The 25,386-nt window shown below is 34.4% G+C and overlaps 5 protein-coding genes across 5 annotated transcripts; 2 read left to right on the forward strand and 3 right to left on the reverse strand.

Moving 5' to 3' along the window:
* Nucleotides 1-2,900: 2,900 nt before the first annotated feature.
* On the reverse strand, nucleotides 2,901-5,497 carry LOC18008207 (protein indeterminate-domain 14). Its single transcript, XM_006391120.2, has 3 exons — nucleotides 4,934-5,497; nucleotides 4,327-4,729; nucleotides 2,901-3,811 (listed from the first exon to the last, which is right to left on the reverse strand). The coding sequence occupies exons 1-3, from the start codon at nucleotides 5,079-5,081 to the stop codon at nucleotides 3,100-3,102; spliced, it is 1,263 nt and encodes a 420-aa protein (XP_006391182.1). The 5' UTR covers nucleotides 5,082-5,497; the 3' UTR covers nucleotides 2,901-3,099.
* Nucleotides 5,498-10,940: 5,443 nt separating this feature from the next.
* Nucleotides 10,941-11,932, forward strand: LOC112084656. The gene is made up of 4 exons (XM_024153943.1): nucleotides 10,941-10,952; nucleotides 11,007-11,147; nucleotides 11,236-11,443; nucleotides 11,562-11,932. Exons 1-4 carry the CDS (start codon nucleotides 10,941-10,943, stop codon nucleotides 11,930-11,932), a joined length of 732 nt encoding a protein of 243 aa, XP_024009711.1.
* A 7,029-nt stretch (nucleotides 11,933-18,961) lies between these two features.
* On the forward strand, nucleotides 18,962-20,498 carry LOC18008201 (protein BASIC PENTACYSTEINE3). The gene is made up of 2 exons (XM_006391121.2): nucleotides 18,962-19,055; nucleotides 19,511-20,498. The coding sequence occupies exon 2, from the start codon at nucleotides 19,524-19,526 to the stop codon at nucleotides 20,367-20,369; it is 846 nt and encodes a 281-aa protein (XP_006391183.1). The 5' UTR covers nucleotides 18,962-19,055; nucleotides 19,511-19,523; the 3' UTR covers nucleotides 20,370-20,498.
* On the reverse strand, nucleotides 20,487-21,932 carry LOC18008173 (putative clathrin assembly protein At1g68110). The gene has a single exon (XM_006391122.2). The coding sequence runs from the start codon at nucleotides 21,724-21,726 to the stop codon at nucleotides 20,617-20,619; it is 1,110 nt and encodes a 369-aa protein (XP_006391184.1). The 5' UTR covers nucleotides 21,727-21,932; the 3' UTR covers nucleotides 20,487-20,616.
* A 148-nt stretch (nucleotides 21,933-22,080) lies between these two features.
* LOC18008171 (IAA-alanine resistance protein 1) lies at nucleotides 22,081-25,045 on the reverse strand. The gene is made up of 11 exons (XM_006391123.2): nucleotides 24,635-25,045; nucleotides 24,391-24,474; nucleotides 24,198-24,247; nucleotides 23,956-24,007; nucleotides 23,643-23,771; nucleotides 23,338-23,561; nucleotides 22,990-23,133; nucleotides 22,774-22,881; nucleotides 22,593-22,694; nucleotides 22,446-22,490; nucleotides 22,081-22,368 (listed from the first exon to the last, which is right to left on the reverse strand). The coding sequence occupies exons 1-11, from the start codon at nucleotides 24,942-24,944 to the stop codon at nucleotides 22,213-22,215; spliced, it is 1,404 nt and encodes a 467-aa protein (XP_006391185.1). The 5' UTR covers nucleotides 24,945-25,045; the 3' UTR covers nucleotides 22,081-22,212.
* Nucleotides 25,046-25,386: the final 341 nt, after the last annotated feature.

A 25,386-nucleotide genomic window follows, 5' to 3' on the forward strand; every position in this document is an offset into this window, starting at 1 on the left:
ATATCTTCTTATCCTGGATTCGACCCTTTCAACTACAATTCTTGTCCCTGCACTTATAATAGAGTTATTCAGATTTATTAAAACTTAATTGATATCAACTGTTATTATTTGGTTTTGCTTTTACCGGATTTCGATACCGATTCATCATTTTATGGGGTGGATAGATTGATCGCTTGTCGATCTTTAACTTGCATGCATGACCGTAGCTTGCAGATTTAGCACTTATCATTTTTAGAACATGCTACAAGAACAGGCGTGTCTGACTTATTGCGTCAATGATGGAGTTTGTACCATCTCGGAAAGTTGTGTACACTTTGCGTCCCATCGTCAATCTGCTTCTAGCTTTCCTATTTTTGTTGGTTTCGGGGTCTTTCAAGAAAATGCAAATCTTTAAAATAATATTTGATTTGGACTAAGTATATACTCTTTCTTATTACTTGTTTTTGTGAAAATTTTAATGGTGTAAAGCAATCGGACCAAATTCCAAATGACCAAGTGCCCACAAGGTCACACGTAAAGTTTGCATACGGTGGAAACGAATTCGAAATTGCAATGTGTTCGAAATTGCAATGCCGTGTTTGAGCACAAACTTATGAAATATATGTTTCAAGGCCAATATTTTTATAAATTATTTGAAGGCCAATTGCAAAAGAAATTAGTTAGTTTAGTGGTTTTATGGATTAATGTTGTGCGAGCTAATGTAGGTTCGATTCCTTCTAGATGCACGAATTAGACATTTATTCATCTATTTTTCAAAAGTCAGTTTTTAAGTTGTCCCACATCGAAAAATTGAAAAAAATTAGAAGGGAAAATGAGTCAATTTTTTTTTTGCTTGTAACCTGAGAAATCTTAGGCATGACTCTGGTTCTATATATTTGATTTTGATCTAATATCACCGTTCTACCACACGCGGATCAATATTATATTTTATATAGTATACGTCATACCTAATCTTAATTAGTATATTATATAATTCGAGTATTTTTAATAAGTCGGTGAGAAGAGAAACGATGATTATAATTTATACTGTAAGACCATCTCCAATGTAAATCTCCATTTTTTACTCCAAATTGGAGTAACTCCAAAATGGAGTTGTATTTTGCTCCAATGTATGACTCCATTTTTGACTCCAAAAAAGAATATTCCTAATAGATTCTATTTTTCTTTTACTTTTAATAATCGATAACTTTTAGAAGTTACAAAATAACCCATTTATTTTTATTTTATCTAAAATATTTGTAATTTACGAATTTAATAAAATTAAAATATTTATTAAATAAAAAATTACATAAAATCATAAAAACATAAGAAATTTAAGGCTATGTTTTATTTTTGATTTGTAGAGGAATTGTATTCCTACTTTTTGAATAGTAACATTTTTGTTTTTTATTGATATGCAAGTCAAAGTGATATGTGTCATACAAATATTAAGTGTATATCTGAAAAAATGCATATAGCCATATATAATGTCGAAAATAATGCAGTGTTGATAAAAAGTATAAAATTATAATGATTTAATATTTTAAGGATTAGATTGTAAATAAAAAAAGTATAGCTGCAAAATGGAGTAGAATAAAGGTTTATTCCAAATATGAAGCAATCTCTATTTTTTCTCTATTTTGCAGTCAAAAATGGAGTAGAGTTGGATTGAAATTTACTTTAAAATAGAGTTTGCAGCAAAAAATGGAGCAGGGTTGAAGATGCTCTAAATCTTTGGTGAAAAATGACATTTATGATGTATATTATGTACTAGTACATTTAAATACCATAGAGAGTGAGGCATAATAATAACTTTGTAGGAAGTTATTTATTAGAGTATTGAAGAATCCCACATGGCAACCATGCAAGCGTTTAGTTCGTAATTATGACTCGCACCAATTATAAATATCTCGACTGGTTTTTGATAGGTGATTAATATCTTTACGTGGTGAAACCAGTTGAACTTAATATATTAGTACTATTTTCTTTAGCAGCTAGAAAGGTGTTAGACAAAGATGCATCACATAATAAAACCTACAAGTGAATTAGTGAACTACTGGTTGGTCAATAGATTAAATTTCTATAGATTTTTTAAAAAAACTATAGAATTTATAGTAAAATCAATAACCATATATATCATACTAAAACATAAAAAAAAACCAAAATTTCTTTGCTTCGTAAAAACTAAGGTGTGGCCAAAGAAAAAAAAAACTAGGATGAAGCTATGGACCAATGGTTTTTAATTATACGCTTTTTTTTCCCAAAATGAGAAGTTAATGACCCTAAAATTAAATCCGAATATATATTATTTCATTAAGTATTTAAGTGCATTGCTGCATTGCACATCAAAATATTAGGGTCAAGACTCAAGAGATATCTTATGAATTTGTTTTGTTTTTATGCGAAAAGATATGATTTTCGTGTTTAGTCACATTGAGACCAAAAAGGCAAAACCCACAAAAACGAGATAAAATAAAAATTCAATCAAAATTTTTTTTGACGTCATTCAATAAAAGTTAAATTTACAATTACATATACTGTACTACGTCGTCTACAAACTAAAGTGTACAGAAACGTGAGATATGGAGAGAAAATAGTCTACCTGAGAATCTTATACGCACGATTTGACCTCATCACTTTCCTTCGCATTTAATGCAGTACTTGTGTGTGTGTGTTTTTTTTTTCTTAATAATATGCAAACCATGTACTGCATTTTATTTTAGTTTTTCTTAATCTTGTGTGTGTGTTTTTTTCTTCAACTTATGGCTCATTAAGTAAAATTAAATTACATCATTTTTTTTTGTCTGTTTTTTTTCTTTTTGAAAGTTATTGGTAATTGTTCTTGAGCTATAAGCCTATAACCCATTAACCCGTTCGTTTATTACACTAACCAAAGTTAAAATATCCAGCAACCAGCCACAGACCCAACCCCATATTTCATATAACAAATTAAACCTTTCTTCTTCGGTTTATGTTTTTGAAAAAAAAAAAAACAAACCAAGAATATATATAAAAAACAAAAGAAAACCCCAAAGAATACCAAAAGATCATCTTCAATTTCAATCAAAGAACAAAAAAAGGAAGAATCTTTGTTTCTTTTGTGTCTCTTTTCATCAAGGTCTATGACGATGCTCTATCACTCGCTTTTTCACCTTCAGTAGTCGCTGAAGACACATAGCTCACGGCAAGAGAGGTACTCTCATCGGTACAAGGCGGCTGAGTAATAGGAGGAAGAGGAGGAGCTGAAGCAGCACTAGCTTGAAAGTGTTGCTTACAATTATGGCAAGTGATTTGCATCATCGTTGCACTAATCCTCCTACTTGCTTCTTCTCTAAAAACCTGAGCTTTGTGGAGCTCAGCCTTGGCATGTTGCCTTATCCTCTTGGCTTCAGCAAACTCTAATTCCGCAATCTCTAATTGCCTCTTGGCTTCTCTTCTCGCCTCTTCTCTTTGTCCAAATAATAAGCTCGTCTCTCCTTTCTCGTAGCTTGACATTGTCGTCTCCATCCCTATAGACAAACTAAGGCTGGTCTCATCAGCACTATTCCGCGATGGAAGTAGCTGAAGCTCGATGCTACTACCAGTAGTAGCGCATGAGCCAACGAAAGGATATAGCAAATCAGATGGTTGTTGATCAGACGGTGGGGATTGTCTTAGCAAAGGATGTCCACGCAATATAGGACCACCCGAGAGGTCTGCGTTTTCGACGGTGGAAGCGGTTTGTGTGGCGTTTGCGGTATTTTGTTGTTGTTGTTGTTGCTGTAAACGGTGGCTAGAGGGTTGAGATCGGCGCATGGTGCAATTGTCTTGGTGCTCTATGAAACTCTCCACTCTGAATCAAGAAGAGTGTATATATATAGTTAAACTAAAATATAAAGCACAAAAGAATATAACAATAATTATAAGTTAGTGGAGTTAGGTATCTTTTGGATTATATATGTATATGATGTATGTGATGCAAAGACTTCGAGTTTTTTTGGTATGGTATATACTTAACAATACACTTAACAAAAGTGCGGTTATGAAATCTCTGATGGGGTCAACGTGAGTTCAAATATCTAATCAAAACATATAGTTCTTAATTATTAAATTAATTAATTAAAAATTGTTTCAGACAACAGTCCAAACATACCACAGCTTCACTGGTAAGCTTTGTTTCAAGATCTGTGTGCAATATCTATAATCAAAACATGTACACGCCATACTAGAAAAAAAAAACATTCTTTGATTTACTTTAAGGATTCCGATATATGTATAAATTTATATATCTCCTATAGATATTTAAATAAAATTATAGAATATCAGTGTATAGTATAGCCATTTTCTAGGGTTTCATAGAAATGGAACCTGGAGAAAACGCGGCCGCAATCGCAAGAATGGCCACGAGTGCCACAGGTTTTGAGATGAGCTTTGTAATCAGATTGAACAGCGTAGCCTTTTGAGCATCTCTCGCAGATCCATTGCTTGTGGTTACTGTGTTTCCTTCGAAAGTGTTTCTTGATTCCCACGAGATCTCCGAGGGCATGACAAGGGTTGTGGTGGAGACACGTCGGCTCTGGACAGACATAGACTCTCTTCTTCACTTCCTCGTTGGTCTCTCTTTTAAGAAGCTTCCATGGAACTTTATGACGTCTCCTGTGCATCTGTAGATTCTGGTCTCTCTGAAACCCTTGGTTACAGATCTCACACACGTACCGATCCGATTCTAGTAACGTTCTTGGAGATAAAGATACCACTTCCGCCTCCGGATCTGCCGCCGCCGGAAAAAATATGATTACTTTCGGATATTGATCGAAGTATTCATTTCGGGAAAAAAAAATCAAAACTTTATCCGAATTTTAACCAAAGTCAATCCTTTTCAAGAATAGACTGAAAACCCCATTTGGAAAAAAATAAACTTGGATGTTTTGGTGCTAAATCCAAAGAAAAATACTTGAATAGAATTGGTACATACCTGGTGTACCGGCGGGTCGGCGTTTCCTCTTCTGGGTCACGGCGGCTCCATTACCGTCGGGAAGAAGATCGGAGGAAGATGAAGACGGAGGAGGATTCCGATGATGGTTGATGTTTTTGGTGTTATTGCTTCTCTCGTAGTCTATCATCGGATGATGTTTTTTTATAATCTCTTCTTTTTGCTGTTTTTGACAGTGTTGGTTTATAGTGGAAGTGTGTAGAGAGGGTACTGTGACTAACGAAAAATAAGAACAAAATTGAGGAATCTTTTGTTTTTCATGTAGAGCAAGAAGGAGAAATTGTTTGTTTTTTTTTTTGGTTTCCTTATTTATTTGGTGGAGAGAGTATCGTGTTTTACATCTTTACTAATAGAAGAAGAAAAGTAAGATGAGTTAAGAGAGAGAAACAAAGGGCTTTGTTTTTCTGAAATCTATCTTTTTTTCATCACTTAAAGGGAAAAGCTTTTCTATTCCCTTTACTCTCCATCTTTTTATAATTTTGTGGGAAAATAAAAAGATGAAAACTTTTTTCAACTTTTTGTTAATTGTTTCATAGACCTCTCACCTTAGATGGAGAAATGCATTGTATGGTCTTTGGTGCTTCAATCTTCTTCAGAGTAGTTATGAACCTCTCTTTCTCTCTCTTCTCTATCTGTACACTGTTTATTTACAAGCACAAACCATATATGCAGTGAGATGTTGTATACATATAAAGAGAGTGGGACAAGGAGCTTGGAGCCCACTTTAGCATCTGGACAAGAAACAAAAAAACATCCCCTTCCACAACAAAACAATTGCAAGTCATTATTATTTCATATCATACAATATTCGATCAGACTGAGTTAGTTTTTTTCTTCCCTTTCTTTCAAGATTAGAAATTAGAAATTAAAAATAAAAGGATAGGTGAAAATTCAAATGGGAATCTTGGAAATTTGATGTTAGAGAGTACATGTTTTTTAATGGTGACAAATGTATGTGTAGCCTTTAGGGCTGGTTTACATATAAAAGAGGGACATGAGAATATTTGTTTGAAAATAAGACACATGCATATACCCAACTCATGTTTCCATATATATACAAATATACAATGCGGTGCCATCATTTCACATATTTTTCTATGCCTTTTTGTTTAAGAAGTAGATTATAATCCAAAGATAAATAATGTATATACTATATATATCCACAAGTGAGAATTGAATCAGAAACATTGCAATGTAATTTCTTCTTACAAGAAACTCTTCTAGTTACACAAAAATACACCTTAGAGTCGGATCTGGGTTTCGAGTTTCAAGCTGTGACCAATGGATTTTATCTAACACATCTCAAACAAAGGAAAAATTATAGATCTGAAATATGTGTGAAGGATTTTTCTTTATAAAAAATACGTCTATAAAGTGTAAGTGTGTGTGTGTGTGTTGTAGGTATAAATAACATATATATTAAAGTCCACCATTTCATTAAAGGGCATTTGTCTAACCAAGTGGAATTGTAAGAAAATAGAAGTAAATACAAAAAAATTTAAAAGTTGAATTTTTTCATTTAAAAAATAAAAAGAGAAACAAAAAGAAGATGATACTTTAATATGAAGAGAAAGGAGAGGGTTGAGTTGGAAAGAATGGGTGGGAGGATGGGGGAGATGGATTCTCATCACATGCAATGCTTTTTTTTGTAAGTTGGATATATATCAATCCTTGACAATCACATTCTTATTTAAGATATTAGTATATAATAATCACCTCTTTTCTTTTTTAAAGAATATCTTTGAATAAAGCATGTAATTTATTTGGAAAAACGAGAGATGAGAAAATCGTAAACAAGTTAAATTATTTACCGCACTTTTTTCTTAAACATCAAAGATTTTGTGCATGTTTTTTTTATAAATACACTTTTTTTACTTGATATCATACCATTTGTTTAAATTACACGCAAAAAATCACACCACTTATAAAAAGTTTTCATTACATATTTTTGTAACTATAAATTTTTCGCATAGTAGATAAATTTATTTGAATGCAATAAGTCAGCTGATCACTCCAATAATAACTTGTTTTTAGTTGTTGACTTGTACTATTTTAGTATCATCCATAATTTGTTTTTCTTTGTTTGTTTAACGAGTAATACTACTTTATTTTTTGGTCAAAACGAGTAATACTACTAAATTACACAAAACAACGTTTTCATGTATATAAAACAAAATAAAACCCGAAAACCCTTTAGTGGAGCTGTGCACTGAAACCCGAGGCATTTGTCTCGTTCGCTCTTGTTGCCATCTGAAAGTTGCAACTTGAAAAGTTAATTGGCATTTTTTAGATTTCACTGAAACCCAAAACGGAGAGTAATGACTTTACGTCGCTTTTTTACTACAGAAACTACATACATGTAAATATAGTGCGTGTTCATGTTAAGCGTAGCTATACGAGTGATTAAAATTTCCCACCCTGTAAAATTTAACTAGTTTCAATGAGTATTCTTAATTATTTGACCCACTCAAAAGATTTGATAGTCTATAAAGTAAAGACTGCATAAATTTTACCAACAAATCAATGGTAAGCAAATGTATATGTCTTATCTTTCCGGTTAAATACAGTATCTGATCCCTGCAATACTATATATATATATATATATATATTGTCTACTAATGCAAAACTTAATTCTATGTATGATTGTAGATAAATATTATTCGGAAGATGAGTTTGATTGATAACTTTTAAGTACAGTGATAAGAAGTGTACCAGCAGTTTAGTGGTTATAAATCATAAAAGCTGAGAATTTTATGAAAACGTCAACGACCTCTTATTACTACAGATCTGAATGTTTGGTCATGTTTAAGATAAAAATAGGCATTTTTTTTGCTACTGAATTCCTCTTCATTTCGGCCAATTAAGATTATAGAAAAGAAAACATATTTCAGCTTAGTTACGTTAAAAATATAGAGTAATTTCTTACTCAACTTTAAACAGAAGAATTTTAAAAAAAATCTACGTTAGATTTTTTTGTTCACTTTCCTCATTTTTCTACCTTTTCTTTTCTATATTTTTACTCTATCTCAATACAAGTGACACCCTATATTTTAATGATTCTAACTAGACAATTTATCTTATTTTTACTGCAATTTTCATTGGTTAATTTTATAACTGTTTTATGTCACTTATCGAACTCTAGGAATCAACAGTAATGCAAAAGAAAATTTTCATTTTGTTAAAGTAATTTACTAAGATCGTAGCTGAAGTATTCCACGAGATTGAGTGATATTGATGTGATAATAGAAAAGCAAGATTTAGGGGGTAAGATTAGATGCGAGATTCGTTTTAGAAAAAGAGAAGTACGAATAAAGGAGGGGAGTACAAGAAAAAAAAAAAAAGAGAGTATTAATTAATTAGGTTTAATTAAGGCGGGGAGAATAGTGATGACAACATGGGAGTTGGACCCTTTGGCTTTTTGCTTTCCAAGTAGTAATGATGAAGAAGTGAAAACCTCTATTGACAACGCATAAAGACTAATTAAAAAAATAAGATAGCTATAATTTTTTTTTGTATAATAATTTATAGAGAGAAAAAAGTGACTTTGTCTCTATGTCATAATCTTCATAGAAAGCATTGCCAAATCTTATGGCCACATGGACGGTGTAAGCCTTTACCCTACTCGCTATTCTCTCTATGGCCTTTACATTTTCTTCATTATTACATCTCTTATATGTAGCTTTTGTATAAATTGTCATCATTATGGTTTTGTTCATCAAAATAGGCTGAGCCTATTAACGCTCACGGATCTATACATATATGAACATGAACCCTACTTTATTTTTCCTTTGTCGAGACATAAGAATGCTTTGTGATCGATGGTAAGTTGCAACTGGTTACGACAATCAATTGGTGCCAAAAGGACGAGTCTCTAGTTTCTGGTTAAGTATATATATATATATATATATATTTTTTTTTTTATATTTAAGTGTTTCTAGTTAAGTAGCTCGGCCAGGGACGTCTTTGTCTTCATTTAAATTTGGGATTTATAAATATAATTTGTTTTTTTTTTGTTCTTTTTTGGGCAATCAATAGAATATGATCAAATAATATATATATATATATAAAGAATACTCCAAATTATATTTCTAGGTTACATTGATTTTAAAAAAAACTACCAATTAAAATGTCTTTGAACATGTCCCAATTAAAAAACTACCAATTAAAAAATTGTGACTAAAAGTCATTTACTTGTGTGTAGAATAAAATTGCTGTACATTTTTTTCCAACATACTAATTATAATATATTATTACAAGAAAACAAAGAATTAGCGACTGAATATAATAACTGATATAATAGTCGTTACAAGTCACGACTCATTAGCGACTGATTTGATTTTATTTAATGACTAATAAATAATAGTTGCAAATCAGTCGTGAATTACTGACTATTAAAAATAATCGTTTTTTAGTCATCAAATAACGACTAAGTTAACGACTAAAAGATAGCAGTCGGAAATTTTCGACTGCATTATGACTGCAACTTTGGCCCAAAATAAACAAAAACGTAATAATTCCAAATCCAGCCCAAAGCAAACACATAACCATTTTCTTCAATCCTTTTTCATTCGAGAAACCTTAATCCTCTTTTCATCTTCAATCTCATTTCAATCGACAAATCCTAATCGTTTAATTTCTTCTTCAATCTGTGTTTAATCTCATCTCCTCTCTCTCAATCGACCTTCAGTTCTTCTCTTAACAAGTTTCCCCTTCCTTAAATCAACAAAATTCCTTTCTATTCCCCAATCTAAACCCTAATCTCAGTCGATAATCTTCGATGCTTGCAACTGGAAAGAAGAGAGGACGAGGAAGAGGAGGAAGGGGAGGTGCATCTTCTTCGCACGCGAGAACTCCATCCCCTCTTCCTAATCGATATGATTTCACTCCGGCGAGGACTTCCAAATCTTCACCACCGCTTGTGCCCACATGCCCACCATCAGTCTCAGTGAGGGATTATCCACCGCTAAATCAACTTTTCCAGCACTCACAGAGTCAAGGTCGGAGCTCCGACTCTCAACCTGTCAACTCTCCATGGTCTCAACCTCGCACCTCTCCACCGCCTGAACCTCTCAACTCTACACACTCTCATCACCGATCCTCTTTAATGTCTGAAGAACAAACATCTCCAGCGTGTGAAGCTAAAAACTCTCAAGCGGGTGAAAGAGCCACCTTTGAAGAAGAAGATCTCTTCCCAGCCAATCTTGTGGAAGACCAGATGTGAATCCTGAATGCATTGCTCATTCAGCCTGGTAGGAAAGCTTACACGACAGTCCTCTCTCCCATAAAGAGGCCAAATACCACATGGTATGCATCTCACTCTTAACTAGTAGCTTTTCTGTGAATTTTATATGAATTTAGGATGTTTATCTTGTGTTTAGATTAGTTTAGGATGTTTAGCTTGTGTTTGTGTGAATTTTGTACGAATTTAGGATGTTTAGCTTGTGTTTAGGTTAGTTTAGGATGTTTAGCTTGTGTTTCAAAGTTTTTGGTGTTTGAAACTTGGGAATACTTGGTCGTATTGTTCACATTTGTGTCTATTTCTTTCATATGAGTCAAGTCTATTACTTTCATATGAGTCACGTCTATTGCTTTGTGACTATTGTTTCAAAATTTTTGGTGTTTGAAACTTGGGAATACTTGGTCGTATTGTTCATATTTGAGTAAACTTGATTTGTTTATGTGATTTTAGGTTTGGTCGTGACAAGTCTTCACTAACCCGCAAGATAACCAAAGTCTTTACCAACCAATTTTATGGCCAATTCTACAGTTGGACATGTGTGCCTCAGGACAGACAGGAACGATACTTTGAAGAATTTGTTGTATAATGTTCCTTTTGTAAGTTTGATTCAATTTTTGTTTTTGGTTTTTGCTTACTAGCTAACTGATATATTCTCTCATGTTATTTTAGAAAACTTACACTTGGGATCCCTTAATAACCGGGGTTGTTCAACAAAAATTTGAGCGTATATACCAACAAAGGATGAAAGATATGGTAAGCAAGGTAAGGTCTTCTCAAGAGCAACCTAATTGGATTGGTGATATTCTATGGGAACAGATGAATGCGTATTGGAACACTGAAGAAGCTAGAGAGAAGAGTGCAACCACATCAGGGGCTCGGATGTCTGAACGTAAGGGTCTTGGTCCTCACATCTACTTATCAGGCCATAAGTCTTATCTCCATATCCAACAAGAGATGGTAAGTACTATATCCTTACCTCATCACTCTATTAAACCTTTCAAACTTTTTAACTCATTTAATGACATTCTTATTATTGTCACTTCAGGAAGAAGAACTGAGAAGACCGTTGAGTCTTGGTGAAGTTTTCATCAAGACTCATACAAAAGCAGATGGTACTTTTTTAAACCGAAAGGCACAGAGCGTGGCTGAAAGGTATCAGAAGAACTTGGAAGCTAGAATGTCTGAACTCAGGACACTAGATGATGATAACTTAGAGGAGCTAACCGTAGAAGAGGAAAACGACCTATTTTCAGGTAATGTATTAGTTTTTTGCTTGCATTTTATGTTTCATAACTCTGCTTTGTATATTTGGATTTGAATCTGTTTGACTCCTTCTTTTGTTGTTGTAGTCGACATTTACAAATTAAAGAGGAGTTCCATATGGAATTGGAAACCTCTCACAGTCGCATGTCAATGGGAAGAGGACGTACTCGGGAAGCTCTTCAATCTATCAAACTCTGCAAGAACAGCTTGATGCAGCTCACCGAAAAATAGAAGAACAAGCAGCAGCGAATACAAGGCGGGACGCTGAGCTTACAAAAGTTTCTGAAGTGCAGCAAGCCAAGGTCAAGAAATTATCCTTGGTCAAGAAGTATTTGGCTAAAACTGATCCACAGTTTTTGGACTTTTTGGCTGCAAATAAAACCTCAGATTTTCCAAATGATGGTCCGATGACTGCTGCTCCAGAAAATGCTGCTCCGGCCTCTTTTTCTAATCCAACCACTCAGCCCTCAGCAGCATAGGTCAAACAACCGCTTCTTCTCTCTCAAATCTTTTGGACTTTTTGGCGGCTATTAGATCTCCCAACTCTTTTGGTCTCTTTTGAACTTAACTCCATGGTTGTATGTATTAACCTTTGGAAGTTATTATCTCATTTTCTATGTTTTATTCACAATGTTCTTATATAATATAATGTTTTAATGGTTTCTTATGCTTTTGCATTCAGAATGAATTCATTTGCAGTTGATTTCTTAATATAAATCTATAATTATATTTAAATTATCAGATTAGGAGGATCAATTCGTAATGCCATAATGCATTTTCATTTATCAAAACAGTCGCAATGTAGTTATCATTCAGTCGTAAATTAGTCTAAAATTAGTCAAAAAACAGTCATTAAATTGCACCAAATAAACACTTAAAAAAGTTAATCAGTCAGTTTTCAGACACTATTACGTCGTAAAATATGTCGTTATTCAGTCGCAAAAATACCGACTGTGTTGCGACTAATTAATGTCAAGCACTAGTAGTCACCAGTCAGTCGGTATTTGGCGACTAATTAACAACTTTTTTGTTTTGCTATGCAATATTAACTACTGATTGTATTAATCGGAATTTGGTCATATATTTATTTTTAGCCACTAATTAGCAACTTTAGATCAGATCGCTAATTCTTTGTTTTTTATAGTGTATGGTTTACGTGTCCAATCTGCTAAAGCGAATTGTTATAAATTATTTTATATGTAAAAAATCTCAAGGTCGCTGAATTTAAAATAAATTAGTTTACAAACAAACCATGAGCAAATAAAATAAAAAGTAACAAGACTATGAGATTTTTTGGTGCGCGACCCCATTCACTAATTTTTTAACTTGATTAGAAAAATAACTGTCGTAAAAATGTTCAAAGGCTGTAAAATCGCCATGATTCAAAAATACACAAATTTGTTATTGTTTGAATAACTATAAGTCTGTAAGTAAGTTTCCTTCTTTTTTTTTGTCGTAGTCTGTAAGTAAATAATATTGTTTTGTTGCATATTTAAAGCGTTTAAAGAGTAATTAACGGTGTTGATAGGAATATGGGATCGATGCTTGTACAACATTGTGGAATATATTTTAAAATAATATTTTTGGCAACAGATTATAAACTGTTAATCTTTTTGTTTTGCTCAATAATATAAATCTGGTCGGGGACGTATTATGAGAAAGTACTAGTCTCTAAAAAGTTCGAAACTTATGGTACATCCTTAAAGTCTTTGCTTTGGCCATACCATTTTATGATTGATAGCGATTTTTCATCGGCCTTATTGCTTTCTTTACAAATATTTCTTATCAAATGAAGTCAACAGACACATATGTACATAGAGAAACATCATTAGCCTTCCTTAATCAAAACAAAAAGAAAAATTTAAGTATGCTTTTCAAGTGGATTAATTTAAATTGGAAAAAATCTAGTTAAGAGGTTATCTATACTATAAAACTTGGCCAATTTTCTCCAGCTGAGTGACATATCAGCACGAATGACACATGTCCAAAAATTAATTCTGTTATTAATACATAAATAAAATTTAATTTTTATTATGTTAAAAATATTAAATCATTAAAATAATATAAACTAAATTCAAATTTAAATTAAACATCACAATGTATAAAGCAAAAATAATTTTAAATTTTAGTTTTGTCTGCTATTTTTTTTATATGATTTATTCATATTTTTAATTAACTCAGATAATTTATTTATAAAAAGTAAAGAAAAATACTATTAATAAAACCAAAAATGAGAATAATAAATTAAGAAAATTTCAAACAATTGAAGAACAAGTTTTTTAGAGTTAGAAAACCACAAAACGCAAAAAAAAATTATTAAACAATTGAAAAATAATAAATTATAAAAAATAAAGAAAAAATGACAAAAAAGAAAAGAAAAAAAACATGATAACAAATTAATAGAATCAATAAAATATGTGAAAATAGAACATGAATATGGTAAACTGCAGAAGGTAAAAATGATTAAAAAAAAGTTATGAAAAAAAAAGATAGGTTAAAAATTTTAAACAACTAAAGAATAAGTTTTGAGATTGTTAGATTGAGATTTTAAAATGATTGTTAGATTGAGATTTTAATAAAAAAAATTAAAAAAATACATAGAAAATATTATTAGGTTCATAAAAATATTAAGGAAATCACAAAAAAAAAATTGATAACTAAACTAAAAAATTAAAAACATAAATAAAACAGAATCCGTACTCCTAATTTATATAAAACGTTATAAGTCAGCTTTATAAATTATGCGAGCTTGACTTTGTAAGGCGAAGTGGTAACAGTAACACAAATCATAAGATTACGCACACAAGTCATAGTATTTTCGTTTTTTTTATTTTAACAATTTTATAATCTTTGATGGTGCGGAAATTCAAACCAATTTGACATCAAGAATATTATAAGATATAGCCAGCATTTTGTACTAACACGTCTGAATTATTATTCAAAATGCACATAATGAGACAAAAAAATGAGTGAATAATTCCTTACTTTTCAAAAATTCCTCTAAATTAATTAAGAAATTAGATTTTAATTCCGTGCATCCGCACGAAAATTTTTCATTTTTTATTTTTATAAAATTTTGTAATATATTTTTTTTATTTAATGTTTATAAATATTTTTTTTTAAAAACCATTTAGTTTTTTCTAAATCAATTTTTTTTATTATCATGTTTGAATAAAAGTATGAGTTAGTTATGTATATATCGATGTTATGTTAATTGTAAACTTTTATTATCATGTGAATTTAGATTACCACACATGGTACACAACCAATCTATATATTTATGAGTATTAAAATAGGCTAACTCGTTTGTTTAATTGCATCAAATAATTTTAATATCTTACATGTTTTGACAAACTGATATATATATATATATATATATAAGACAATAATTATAAAAAATAACCCTAACATGCTCAATCATATTATTGTATAATATAAATTTTTACTAATTTTGAATATTTGAAAGTTCAGGCTCATTGATTATGATAAAAAAATACAATAACATATTCATTTTTATGATCCGCTAAATATAAATTAATACCCAGTTATTAAAATTCTCCTATTATTTTTTTTGTAAAAAATATAAAAAAGGATTTTTTAATCTTTGGTAAATAATTTATTCAAGGAAATCTAAAATTATATAAATTAATATCTAAATTTTTGGAATTAAATATAAATATAAAATAATATGCTTTTTTTAATTAATACAACAATTATAAAAACACAACCCAACCAGTCCGATTATATTATTGTATGATATAAATTTTTACTATTTAGAATATGTAAAATTCTAGACTAATTGATTATGATAAAAAAATACAATAACATATCATTAATCATATGCGCTATTGAAAGTCTGGACCTTTTCAGCAATTCCATCAGCTCCCGAGTTATTCCTGTTACCCTCTATTTAGGTAACATCAATCATCTGTTCTGGAGAGCAAAGGATCATGGAGCTAGAGAAGATGACTTACATGTTTTCCGTTGGATGATGTAATTGAAAAGTTTTTGAAAAGTTTTTGACAATGTTGACAATGTTGAAGAATCCCCTTTAGATACGCTTAATCATGCGATAAGTGAGGAAGAAGCATGGCGAAAAACACATTTGCTGGAAGAGACATCGGCTGAGCCCAGAGCGTTTATTACTCCACCTCATCTCCTATTGTGATGTGGTGGTGGTATGTGGGTTGTCAAGTTTTACCCTAAATGAAATCAATAGCCGCAAGTGCAGAGCTGATCGATTGTAGTACTTAGGGATCGAATCCACAGGGAAGGATGATCTTTTCCTGCAAATAAATATAAAGGAAGGAAGTGTAGAACCAAACGGTTTTGTGGGGGTTTGTTTAAAATGTAAAAACGAAATCTAAAAAGAAACTACGGGAATTAAATGGCCTAATAACTAAACTTAACGAAAATGAATAAAAATGAGAAAAAGCGGATATTCTAATTACTTAAATGAAAATCTACTAAAAAGGAATGACAATATTGAACTAAAGCTTGAAAAAAAAACGGTGTAAATCTATAGGAAATAAAACGTTGGGGTTCAGGGAAGTTTTCTCAAGGGTACGAACGATTCAAAACATTGCTAGAGAGTAAAATTGATAAGATCTTAGCTTAAACTTTTCGAACTGGAGTCACGGACGTATGAATACGCCACTGTCGTGATCATAGACAACTATCTCTCTCAACCCTGACCAGTAGGTTTCCACTCTGGCCCTGGAAGAGAAGGGATGCATTATGTTTAAGACTCGTCAGCATTCACAAATCGCCCATAGGTAGGTTTCCACTCCTATGGTTGTCTTGCTCTCCCAAAATAGATCTGACACCGGATGAACACTTTCGTGTCACCAAGCATTTGGATCAGATTGTAGTTCATGACGCTACTCTCATGCAGTAAAAACGAATTCAGAAGAAAAAGTTTTAAGATTCGGCTCAAAAGCTCATGGAATCCTCATCGAACATATCAATCCCCATCGAAATCCCTTAATCCCAACAATAAAACTACTCAGACATAACAAACGAAATCAAAAATATTGTATTAATAAGTAGAATAGAAACCGAAATTGAAAAAGAAAGAACAAGGGTTCAAGAGAACAGATCTCTCTCTCCCTAAAAGCTAAAGCAAAAACATTAAAAGTATGAAGTAATAATTCGGTTCTCCTCTTTTAGGGTTCCTAAAACATGTATTTATAGTGCTCAAGACATCTCTGGACGTCACTTAGGGTTTCTCCAAATGAGGGAATCATTGTGGGCTTCAGAAATGGGCCTTCGGGCTCGGAGTTGGCTGGCCGCGGTCGGGATGGCTGTGACCGCGGGGAATGGACTGCTGGCCGCGGTCGGGATGCTTCTGACAGCGGGAAATGGCCTGTTGGCCGTGGGTGGAAATGCTTGCCGGCTGGTTTACGGGACATCTTGCTTTTCGCGTATCTATTGATTGAACCGTTGGATTGTCAAGCTGTAAAGTGTGCTGGAAAGTTGATACTTCCATCTTTAAGGTCTCCAAATTTGAGCTGGATCAGACGGTGAGAAGGCCTTCAATCAGGGGTGAACTTCTGACGGTTTGACTCTGAGCTGAAATTTGGTTTTCTATCCATTTTGTTAAGTTTTTCCCTAAGTTACCTGAAAAGAGTTTTGGAACAACAAATACTAGAAAAACGTAATAAAAGTACTTAAAAGCAATAGAAAACATAGAAAAAGTATTTCAAAATGATCCATAAAAGTGGTCAAAATACGGTGTTATCATATTGTCGACTACCTATATGCCGTTTTGATGGCTCATGGGTGAGACGGGAGTGACTAGCGGACATGGATGGATTGTGACTCAGGGGGACATTGTGATCTCCATGGGGTTAAAAGGATCACATTGGAGCTTATCCTGTTGCATGTTGAGTTGGAATCTCTATTGTGGGCTATGAGTTGTATTATGGAGTCCTCCATATGCTGTAGCTGTTTTGTTACAGATTGTTCTGATCTCCTTGCTATGACGGAAAGCCCAGAGGACTGGCCAAACTTTGCATCATAACTTGAATATTTTAAAATCTTTAAAGCATCTTTTAGTTTTTTTAGGATTTTTCATGCACCACGTAGAGAGAATATCCGTGCGGATTACCTTGCAAAGAAAACAAAAGCACGAAGTTTTAGTTTTTTCCCATGTAAGTTCGGTTGCTCCGGATTGACTTTCCCTAAATGAGAATCTTGTACCGAATATTTAATGAAATAGTGTTTTTGAGGTTAAAAAAAAAAACTCCATCATCCTAAAATGATCAAACTACACCGCAAATATTAACCAGTCTTCTCAATTGTTAACTATATAGATTAAATCTAAACATTCTTTTTCAAAAACAATCCTAGTTATGGAAACTGAATTCAAACACTTTATCGTTCATAAGAACGTGTCTAGTTCTGCATCGTGGGGTGAGAGATTTTGCTAAGAATCCTTTTCGACTTAGATAAAATATTATATGTTGTAAGCTACGATCCAACTATGACCATTCAAGTGATTCGATTCCTTCCAAGGGTTATCAATTTGATAACTTAGAATTGTGAGTCCTGTGTGACCCTAGACAAATTCTCTGTTGTCTCCTTCACATGTTCCATGTCTTCTTTCTGAATCTCCGTTCTAGAATTAGCTAACTTCCATATTTCCATTTCGTTCTTGCATGTTAATTATTAAAATGGTTAGATGATACATTTTATATAGCCTCATAGGTGTAAAGCCCATCTTAACAATACTTCTCACCTCTTATCAAAACCAAATAAAACCTTTTCATCGTGTGCATTGGAACTAAAAATAGTAGCTAAAATCATATCATGATCCAAACTTATATCTGAAGAGTGATGATACTCAACCTTTGAATTGACAAAAAAAAAAATTCATCTAAGTATATCTGATAGCTTTATTTATTTATTTTTGTCGTCCTCTCCACGACAAACATGGATAATGAAATTCGAACATACACAGTGCCCAATCAAAAGCTTAAATTGAGGGATTAAATAGCAAATTATCTTACTTTTCATGATTACATTTTAGCTCACTTAGTCATTATTATCAGATCATATCATTGTTAATCTCTTCTACATATTCTCACGTATTTTAACCACAAGATCTTTATAAACAGAAAATAGAAACACTTTAAATCCTTGTAAAACCGTTTCCACACCTAAAACGTCGTAGTTAGCAAATAATGTTATGACTAAAAATGTTCACAATAATAAAAAATGTTTATAAAATAGATTAGTATACTTGTATGAGATCGAGCCATATAGGATTCGTTTTGCATTTTGTTTTGGAAAAATTGACACGCCCCTTGGGGTTTTTATATTAATTAATCCTAGATTTGCTTACTCAGTCTATATATAATAATAATGGATTTGTTCACTCACTCTATATATAATATTCTCATATACTTGTTATTTTTGTAATATATTAATAGGCTACGACAGACAAAAAAAGAAGAAGAGAATATGTATCTTAAAATTACTAAAATAGAAAATATAGTATCATTCTCATCCTTTCTACCGTCTCCCACCGTCCCCTCCGTTCTCTCTCTCTCTGAAAAGGAAAGAAAAAAAAAATCTAAAAGATCCATTTCACCATCCTCGGTAAGTTTCCTCTCTCCATTTGATTAAATATTTTTGTATTTGTACTCTTCCCCTCCTCTTTTTCTCCATTGACGACGTATCTCTCTATGCTTATGTATAAATTTATTATATCCCTTTTGTTATGTACCTGCAAAAAATGTTTAGATTGCGGAACCCTAATAAATCCTATTGACGAATCTTACGAAATTTCTTATGGAATCCTTTAATTTGGTTGGCTTTTTAGCTCTTGGACTCAGTTGGAATTCCAATTTTAGAACTTTTGGATTTCATTTTCTCGCAGAAGACCTAAAGTCCTTCTAAAAAAAAAGTTGCGTGCTTTTTCCCTGGAAAATTTCGACGATTGTTGATTGAAATTATCTAATGTTAACTTGAACATAAGTGTTTTAGATTCTACATTGAGAACCCAGATGCAAAGTTAAGATCTTTTGACAAAAAAACGTGTGTTTTGTTTGCAGAAGTTTAATTATTATGATGGACGAAGATGGATTGAGCAATCGAAATTGGGGATATTACGAGCCGTCTCAGTTCAGGCCGAATTTAGGGTTTCAACTAATACCAAGCATCATAGACCGAAACGAAAAACCATTTCTCTGCCCTCAAAATCCCAACTTGATAACACCCAATAATGGCTATCGTGGTGGCAGCAGCAGCAGCAATGTCATGTCGTTTCCACGCGATTACACTGTCTCCGATGCACCTTTCATGAGCTATAGCTGGTTAAACCAGCACAGAGACAGCAAGTTCTTCAGCAACTCACCTAATAATCCTTCAAATCACCACACTTTTCTTGTTCCAGACACTTCCAGGACTCAACCGATGCAGCTTCTTCAGATTCCTAAACCAGAGTTTAGTGAAGTGGACGAGTCTCTCAAGAGAAGGCATTTCAGTGGCGGGGAGAGAGCTGGTCCAAAGGCGAAGAAAGAGAGGAAGTTGAAGGATAGCAATGTCCCGAGAATGCAAAGAGAGAGAAGTCCTTTGAGGAAAAGCATAGAGATGGTTGTAAATGGTGTTTCTATGGATATCGGATGTTTACCAGTTCCGGTTTGCTCGTGTACCGGGATGGCTCAACCGTGTTACAGGTGGGGTTGTGGTGGTTGGCAGTCTGCTTGCTGTACAACCAATGTTTCGATGTATCCTTTGCCAATGAGCACCAAAAGGCGTGGAGCTCGTATCGCTGGAAGGAAAATGAGCCAAGGTGCTTTTAAGAAAGTTCTTGAGAAACTATCTGCTGATGGTTTTGATTTTTCAAGCCCTATTGATTTGAAGTCTCATTGGGCAAAACATGGAACCAATAAGTTTGTCACCATCAGATAAAAATCCAACCTTTGTTTGTTCTTTAGAGTCTGAATCAAATTTTGGTTTGACCCATTTGTGTCTTAATGGTTCAGTCTCAAGCTATGTACTTTGAAACTCAGAATCAAACTCGGTATGAAACTCAAAATGTTCCTCTTTTCTTTGAATTTACTCAAGATACTGGCAAAAATTGTGTTTATGTACAGAACCAGAACCAGGTGAAAAGAAAACAAAAATTTCAATCTCGTCCAGATTTTGTTTGTTCTCACTAGAACGTTATCAAATCTGGCATCGAGTATTCAATATAAACTGGTTGGTTCGATACCACAATAGGAAGAGGATTTTGATGTTCTTTAATCGCTTTTTCGTCATGGAAACAAAAGTCGTCTTCGAAAATCTCCCATTTGTCTGTGATGATTGTCTGCAATCTCGGTCTCTCCAACACTATCATTGCTTTCTCTTCCTCCATTACTTCTTCTTCTTCTTTCTTTGACTCATCTTCGTCAACGTTCTTGATCATTTTCTCGATTGCTTCTACTTCCGCCTTTGGTATACTGACGAATTGAGGAGTATCTCTCGCGTTTGAGACACCGAATCCTTTGCAGAAGTCGAAATAGAGAGCGAGATCTTCTCCCTGAGCCGTTGCCTTGTTGATGATCTTGAGAGTTGTGGCGGCGTCTGTTTTGCCGGCGTTTGGAAGGATTTTGATAACGCCGCTGCATATTCTACCGTAGATGTTGATACTCTCGATCACTATACAATCCATGGCTTCTAGTATCAACGTCCTCTTCATGTTATCAGCAATTGGCCGGATCTGAAAGATCAAATCAAGGAGAGACTGGAGTTTCTGGATCCGATCGAGCTCTTGGATCACGGAATCGGATTTCTCCAATCTCCGATTCGTGCGGTGACGGTAGATCTGATCGGATAAGAAGGAAGAGTAGCTGTGGAGGAAGGAGAAGTAAGCGCGAACGAAGATGTTGAATCCCCAGGTTTTGCTGAGACAGGAATGTCCGTCGGAGAAATCGGAGAGATCGAAAGGAAGACGGCGGATTTCGCCGACGACGGAAGGGACTTTGCAGCAGAGAACGCCGTGGAGGAGCATTAGGGATTTGAGAGCGACGATCCAGCTGCGCGTGTGGTTGACGCGCGAGGAGAGCGCGTGGATTAGGGTTTTGAGGTTGAGAGGAGAAGATCGGATCCATTTGTAGACGCGGTGGGCGTTTGAGTAGTCGACGGAGGAGTCGTCGTGGGAGGTTGCTTTGATGACAGCTGCTTCGAGATCCGCGTTCCGGTATGAAGTTCGCCGTGAGAATCCGACGGCTAATAAGCTTTTCCGGTCTTTTATTGCGGCGGCAGCTCGTTTCCACAGCTTCATCTTCAACCTCCCTCCCTCCTCTCTCTCTCTACCTCTCTCTCTCTCTCTCTCTCTAACTCTCTCTTCTTCTTCCTCGAGAACAAAATCTCATCTCTGTAAAATGTTCTTTCTCTATTTTGAGTTCTCTTCTTCCTTCACCATCCGTTACACCGTTGTAACCGCTCCTTTTTCAAAAATCTTTAAAAAAAAAAAAAAAAGCTGGCACGTGTGACCGGCTTGCGTTACGTTACATTCGTGCATCTCTTTAAACCGAACCAAAATCGTATAAAATGTCCTAAAACCAAATTGAACCGAAATAGAAATAAACCGAATTGGTTACTGTGGCTTATATTGCTGCTAGTTTAGATCGTAATGAGCATAAGTTTGTGTTTATAAAAATGTCTAGTTTTCAATTGAAAGAGTTAAGAACTGGGTATAATATTCTTGTAACCCAAGTTCTTGGGACCTCTATATCGGTTTACAAAAAAAAATATTGTTGTGAGAGATTCATTCAAGAAGAGAGATGCCAAGGGCAACGCTCATGCCAAGAATCAAAGAAATCAAATGACACGCACTGTTTTTTAGTGTCGATTTTCCAGAGTTGTTCATCTCCGCAAGAACACCAGCAACAGCTATGTATATGAATCCTCCCGCTGTGAATCCCTGCAAAAAGATTTCAATAAAAACATTTAGATGTTAATCAATGCCAAGCAATGCAAAGTGTATGTCATTTTTAATACCTCAATCAACGATGACTGTCCCGGTTCATTTCCCCAGACCAAAACCTGTGGCCGAGACAAATAAATATCACTTGAGATAGCTTACTTTCAATGTTTCTAGAGATCTGCCAGGTTTTTTCAAGCTGTATAAAGATATAAAAGACTTGCCAATGCAGTTCCTGCAAGTGCGACGAGTGCAGAGAGGAAGTTGAAGAAGAGTGCTTTTGTTACAGTGAAGCCTGACCTCACTAGAATCCCAAAATCACCTATCTGCAAGTATTATCTTTTGAGAAGTTAATTTGTTGCTATACAGAATTTCATTGTTTTGTTTAGGAAGGAGAGTAGGGACCTCTTGGGGAAGCTCGTGGGCAAGTAAAAACATAGTTCTTGACCATCCACCAACTGATCCGTAGATGAGAAACGCACTTCCTAACGCCATTCCATCAGTAAAATTGTGCTGCACAACAAATTCTCGTCTTCTCAGATGAAGCATCTCTTTTTGCAATCTTTCATCGTTCCAAACAAAGCTACTTCTTTAGTAAATAACAAAGGAGCACGTACTTACAACACCATCAGAGAACAAGTTGAGGTAACCAAAGACTAGGCTTGAATGCGTCTCCACCTGTTCTGATTTGTCCAATTTCCCATCAGATGTAATTTCTGCGCCTGAATCTGATTTATCAGCAGCATCAACCGCAGAAGTCTTTCTCTGCAAGGAACTTACAGTTCATAATATGTAGTTTGCCCAATTAGGTAAAGTAACTCAGTAACCACAACGCGTTACCAGATTAACTATGCCAGAGACTGATCAAACAGAAGTTCTACCAAAACTAATTGTTCCATGTTCTTTGCTTACTTATTGAATTCAACTAATACTTATCTACCGCAGCTGCATAGAAAAACTGGTTCTCACCTTACGGAGAGATCCATCCTTAGAGTCGCTAGAGACTTTCTCTGATGAATTTAAAGCTGCATCAGAGGAAGATTGTTTGTCCACGTTGTTATGATCTTCATCTTTCAGTTTCTTACTGCCTGCATGGTGGTGGTGGTGATGATGGCCCCAAGTATTGGACCCAGACGAGTTTTCTTCGACATACCGCACCAACTTCTCCACAAGAAGGAAGACCACAATCCCAGCTGGACAATCAATAATGATGGTCGAGTTAAAGTGTAAGATCTGTGTTCAACAAGCAAAAGAACAAGTGTTTTGATACTTACCGAGAACAGACAACCCAACAGACAGATCTTGTATAGAATGTGAGTGTGAAGGCGAATCCGAATGAGAATGATCATGATCATGATGGCCATGGCTCTCATGGTGATCATGAGAGTGAGAGTGACCACCACCTGCCACACAATAGTTTATGGACTTCAAAATATATATCTTGGTACCGAATTGAAATTCACACCAGTACAACAACAAGGAAACAAACAAAAAAAAAGAGAAAAATGAAATGAGAAGGTTTAAAGCCAATTCATGGAACAATGCAGATACTAAAAAGAGATCAGATAAGTGTATCCAATACTGTACCAAAAGCATGGGGCAATTGGTGTAGAAAAGCATCCCCCAACATAGCTCCTGCCTGGTAAACAAATAAAATTCAATTAATCGAAACTATTTCAAGTAGCAAACAGATCATGCACACATGCCAAAAGATGAATTTGTGACGAAACGTGGCGTATAGAGATCGCTAAATCAAACATTTTCAAGATTTCAAAACCATCACCGCCACAGAAAAGAAGCTAGTGTTGCAAAATAACCAAATGGCGTACCCCAAAGAGAGCCAGCGCATCAACAAACCATTTTGATGGCTTCCCTTTCACTGTAAATAGAAACATAACTTGGTTACAACGAAAGACCTGAAACAGCTACTCTCATGAGCACGTAGCACATGAATACACTAGAGAGGTAACATTCTTGGTTCATAGGGATACAAATTACATGTATCCAGAGAGATTTGCTTACCAAACATAACTGGCAGCAAAACCAAACAGATGAGTGAAGCCAAGCTAACCAAAAGAGAGCATCCCAATGCATTAATCCACAGTGCTGCAAACAAACAAACAAAAAGAAGAAGAAGAATCTAATCATCACAAAAAAAAAAAAAAAAATTCATTCACTCGAGACAAATGCCAAAAGGGGGATTTTGTAGCATTTTCTAAAATCATGATTCCTCCATGAATCTGTAAAATTCAAAGAATCAAATTACCAAATCCAGAGAGACTAGAACTGGATTCGTGATCGTGATCGTGACCATGATGAAGACAAGGACCAAACCCACACAGCCTCATGTCCTCTTCCTCGGCAAGCTCCTCCGGCAACTTCATCTTTACCGGCTCCGTCTTCACATGATGATGATCGTGATCGTGATCATGCGAATGACTACACCCACCTCCGTGATGATGCACGTGATCCTCACGCGCCGGCGTTGACTGAGAGAATCCGGTTTCTACGCACAGATCCAGACACAGACCCAAAAGCAGAAACGGAACCACGAGCCTCGTCAGCGAGAGCGACATCTAAGAGTCTCCGTCAAAATCAAATGCAAGAACTACGAAGAGCGGCGGTTGGTGCAGCAGGTGCCTTCAATGGTGATGAAGCAGACGATGCAGAAGCAGAGAATGATAATTCCGACTATGATTCCGAAAGTGACCACATCCATTTTGTAGTAAAACCTTACAACCTTTTTTTAATTTGTAATTTTGGCCCAGTGTTTCAAAATCGAATAGAAAAACCCTTCTCTCCGGTTTCAGTGGGAGAGAGACTCGTTGACTATCAGGTCAAACCTTCTGGATGCTTTGGAAGGTCTCGAGTATCTCTCCCATTCATCAAAGTTCATCTTCATGTTTCATTTTCTACCATGTGTATGATTACATAAACTTCCATGACGTGACTCATATTAATTTTTGAATTTAAAAAATAATTATAGAATGTTCTTGAATAAAATAATTATGGTTCTAC

This window comes from Eutrema salsugineum, unplaced genomic scaffold (genome assembly GCF_000478725.1).
Source record: "Eutrema salsugineum unplaced genomic scaffold, Eutsalg1_0 scaffold_9, whole genome shotgun sequence".
NCBI lineage: Eukaryota > Viridiplantae > Streptophyta > Magnoliopsida > Brassicales > Brassicaceae > Eutrema > Eutrema salsugineum.

Coding starts and splice junctions, on each gene's coding strand:
- LOC18008207 (XM_006391120.2), bottom strand. CDS start 5,081: ATGATAGACTACGAGAGAAGCAATAACACCAAAAACATCAACCATCAT. Junction 4,730..4,933: donor CCGACCCGCCGGTACACCAG/GTATGTACCAAT, acceptor CGGCGGCGGCAG/ATCCGGAGGCGGAAGTGGTA. Junction 3,812..4,326: donor TGCGGCCGCGTTTTCTCCAG/GTTCCATTTCTA, acceptor TTCTTGATTCAG/AGTGGAGAGTTTCATAGAGC.
- LOC112084656 (XM_024153943.1), top strand. Junction 11,148..11,235: donor TCCATATCCAACAAGAGATG/GTAAGTACTATA, acceptor TTGTCACTTCAG/GAAGAAGAACTGAGAAGACC. Junction 11,444..11,561: donor GGAAAACGACCTATTTTCAG/GTAATGTATTAG, acceptor CAAATTAAAGAG/GAGTTCCATATGGAATTGGA.
- LOC18008201 (XM_006391121.2), top strand. CDS start 19,524: ATGATGGACGAAGATGGATTGAGCAATCGAAATTGGGGATATTACGAG.
- LOC18008173 (XM_006391122.2), bottom strand. CDS start 21,726: ATGAAGCTGTGGAAACGAGCTGCCGCCGCAATAAAAGACCGGAAAAGC.
- LOC18008171 (XM_006391123.2), bottom strand. CDS start 24,944: ATGTCGCTCTCGCTGACGAGGCTCGTGGTTCCGTTTCTGCTTTTGGGT. Junction 24,008..24,197: donor ATGCGCTGGCTCTCTTTGGG/GTACGCCATTTG, acceptor TTTGTTTACCAG/GCAGGAGCTATGTTGGGGGA. Junction 22,695..22,773: donor CCCACGAGCTTCCCCAAGAG/GTCCCTACTCTC, acceptor TAATACTTGCAG/ATAGGTGATTTTGGGATTCT.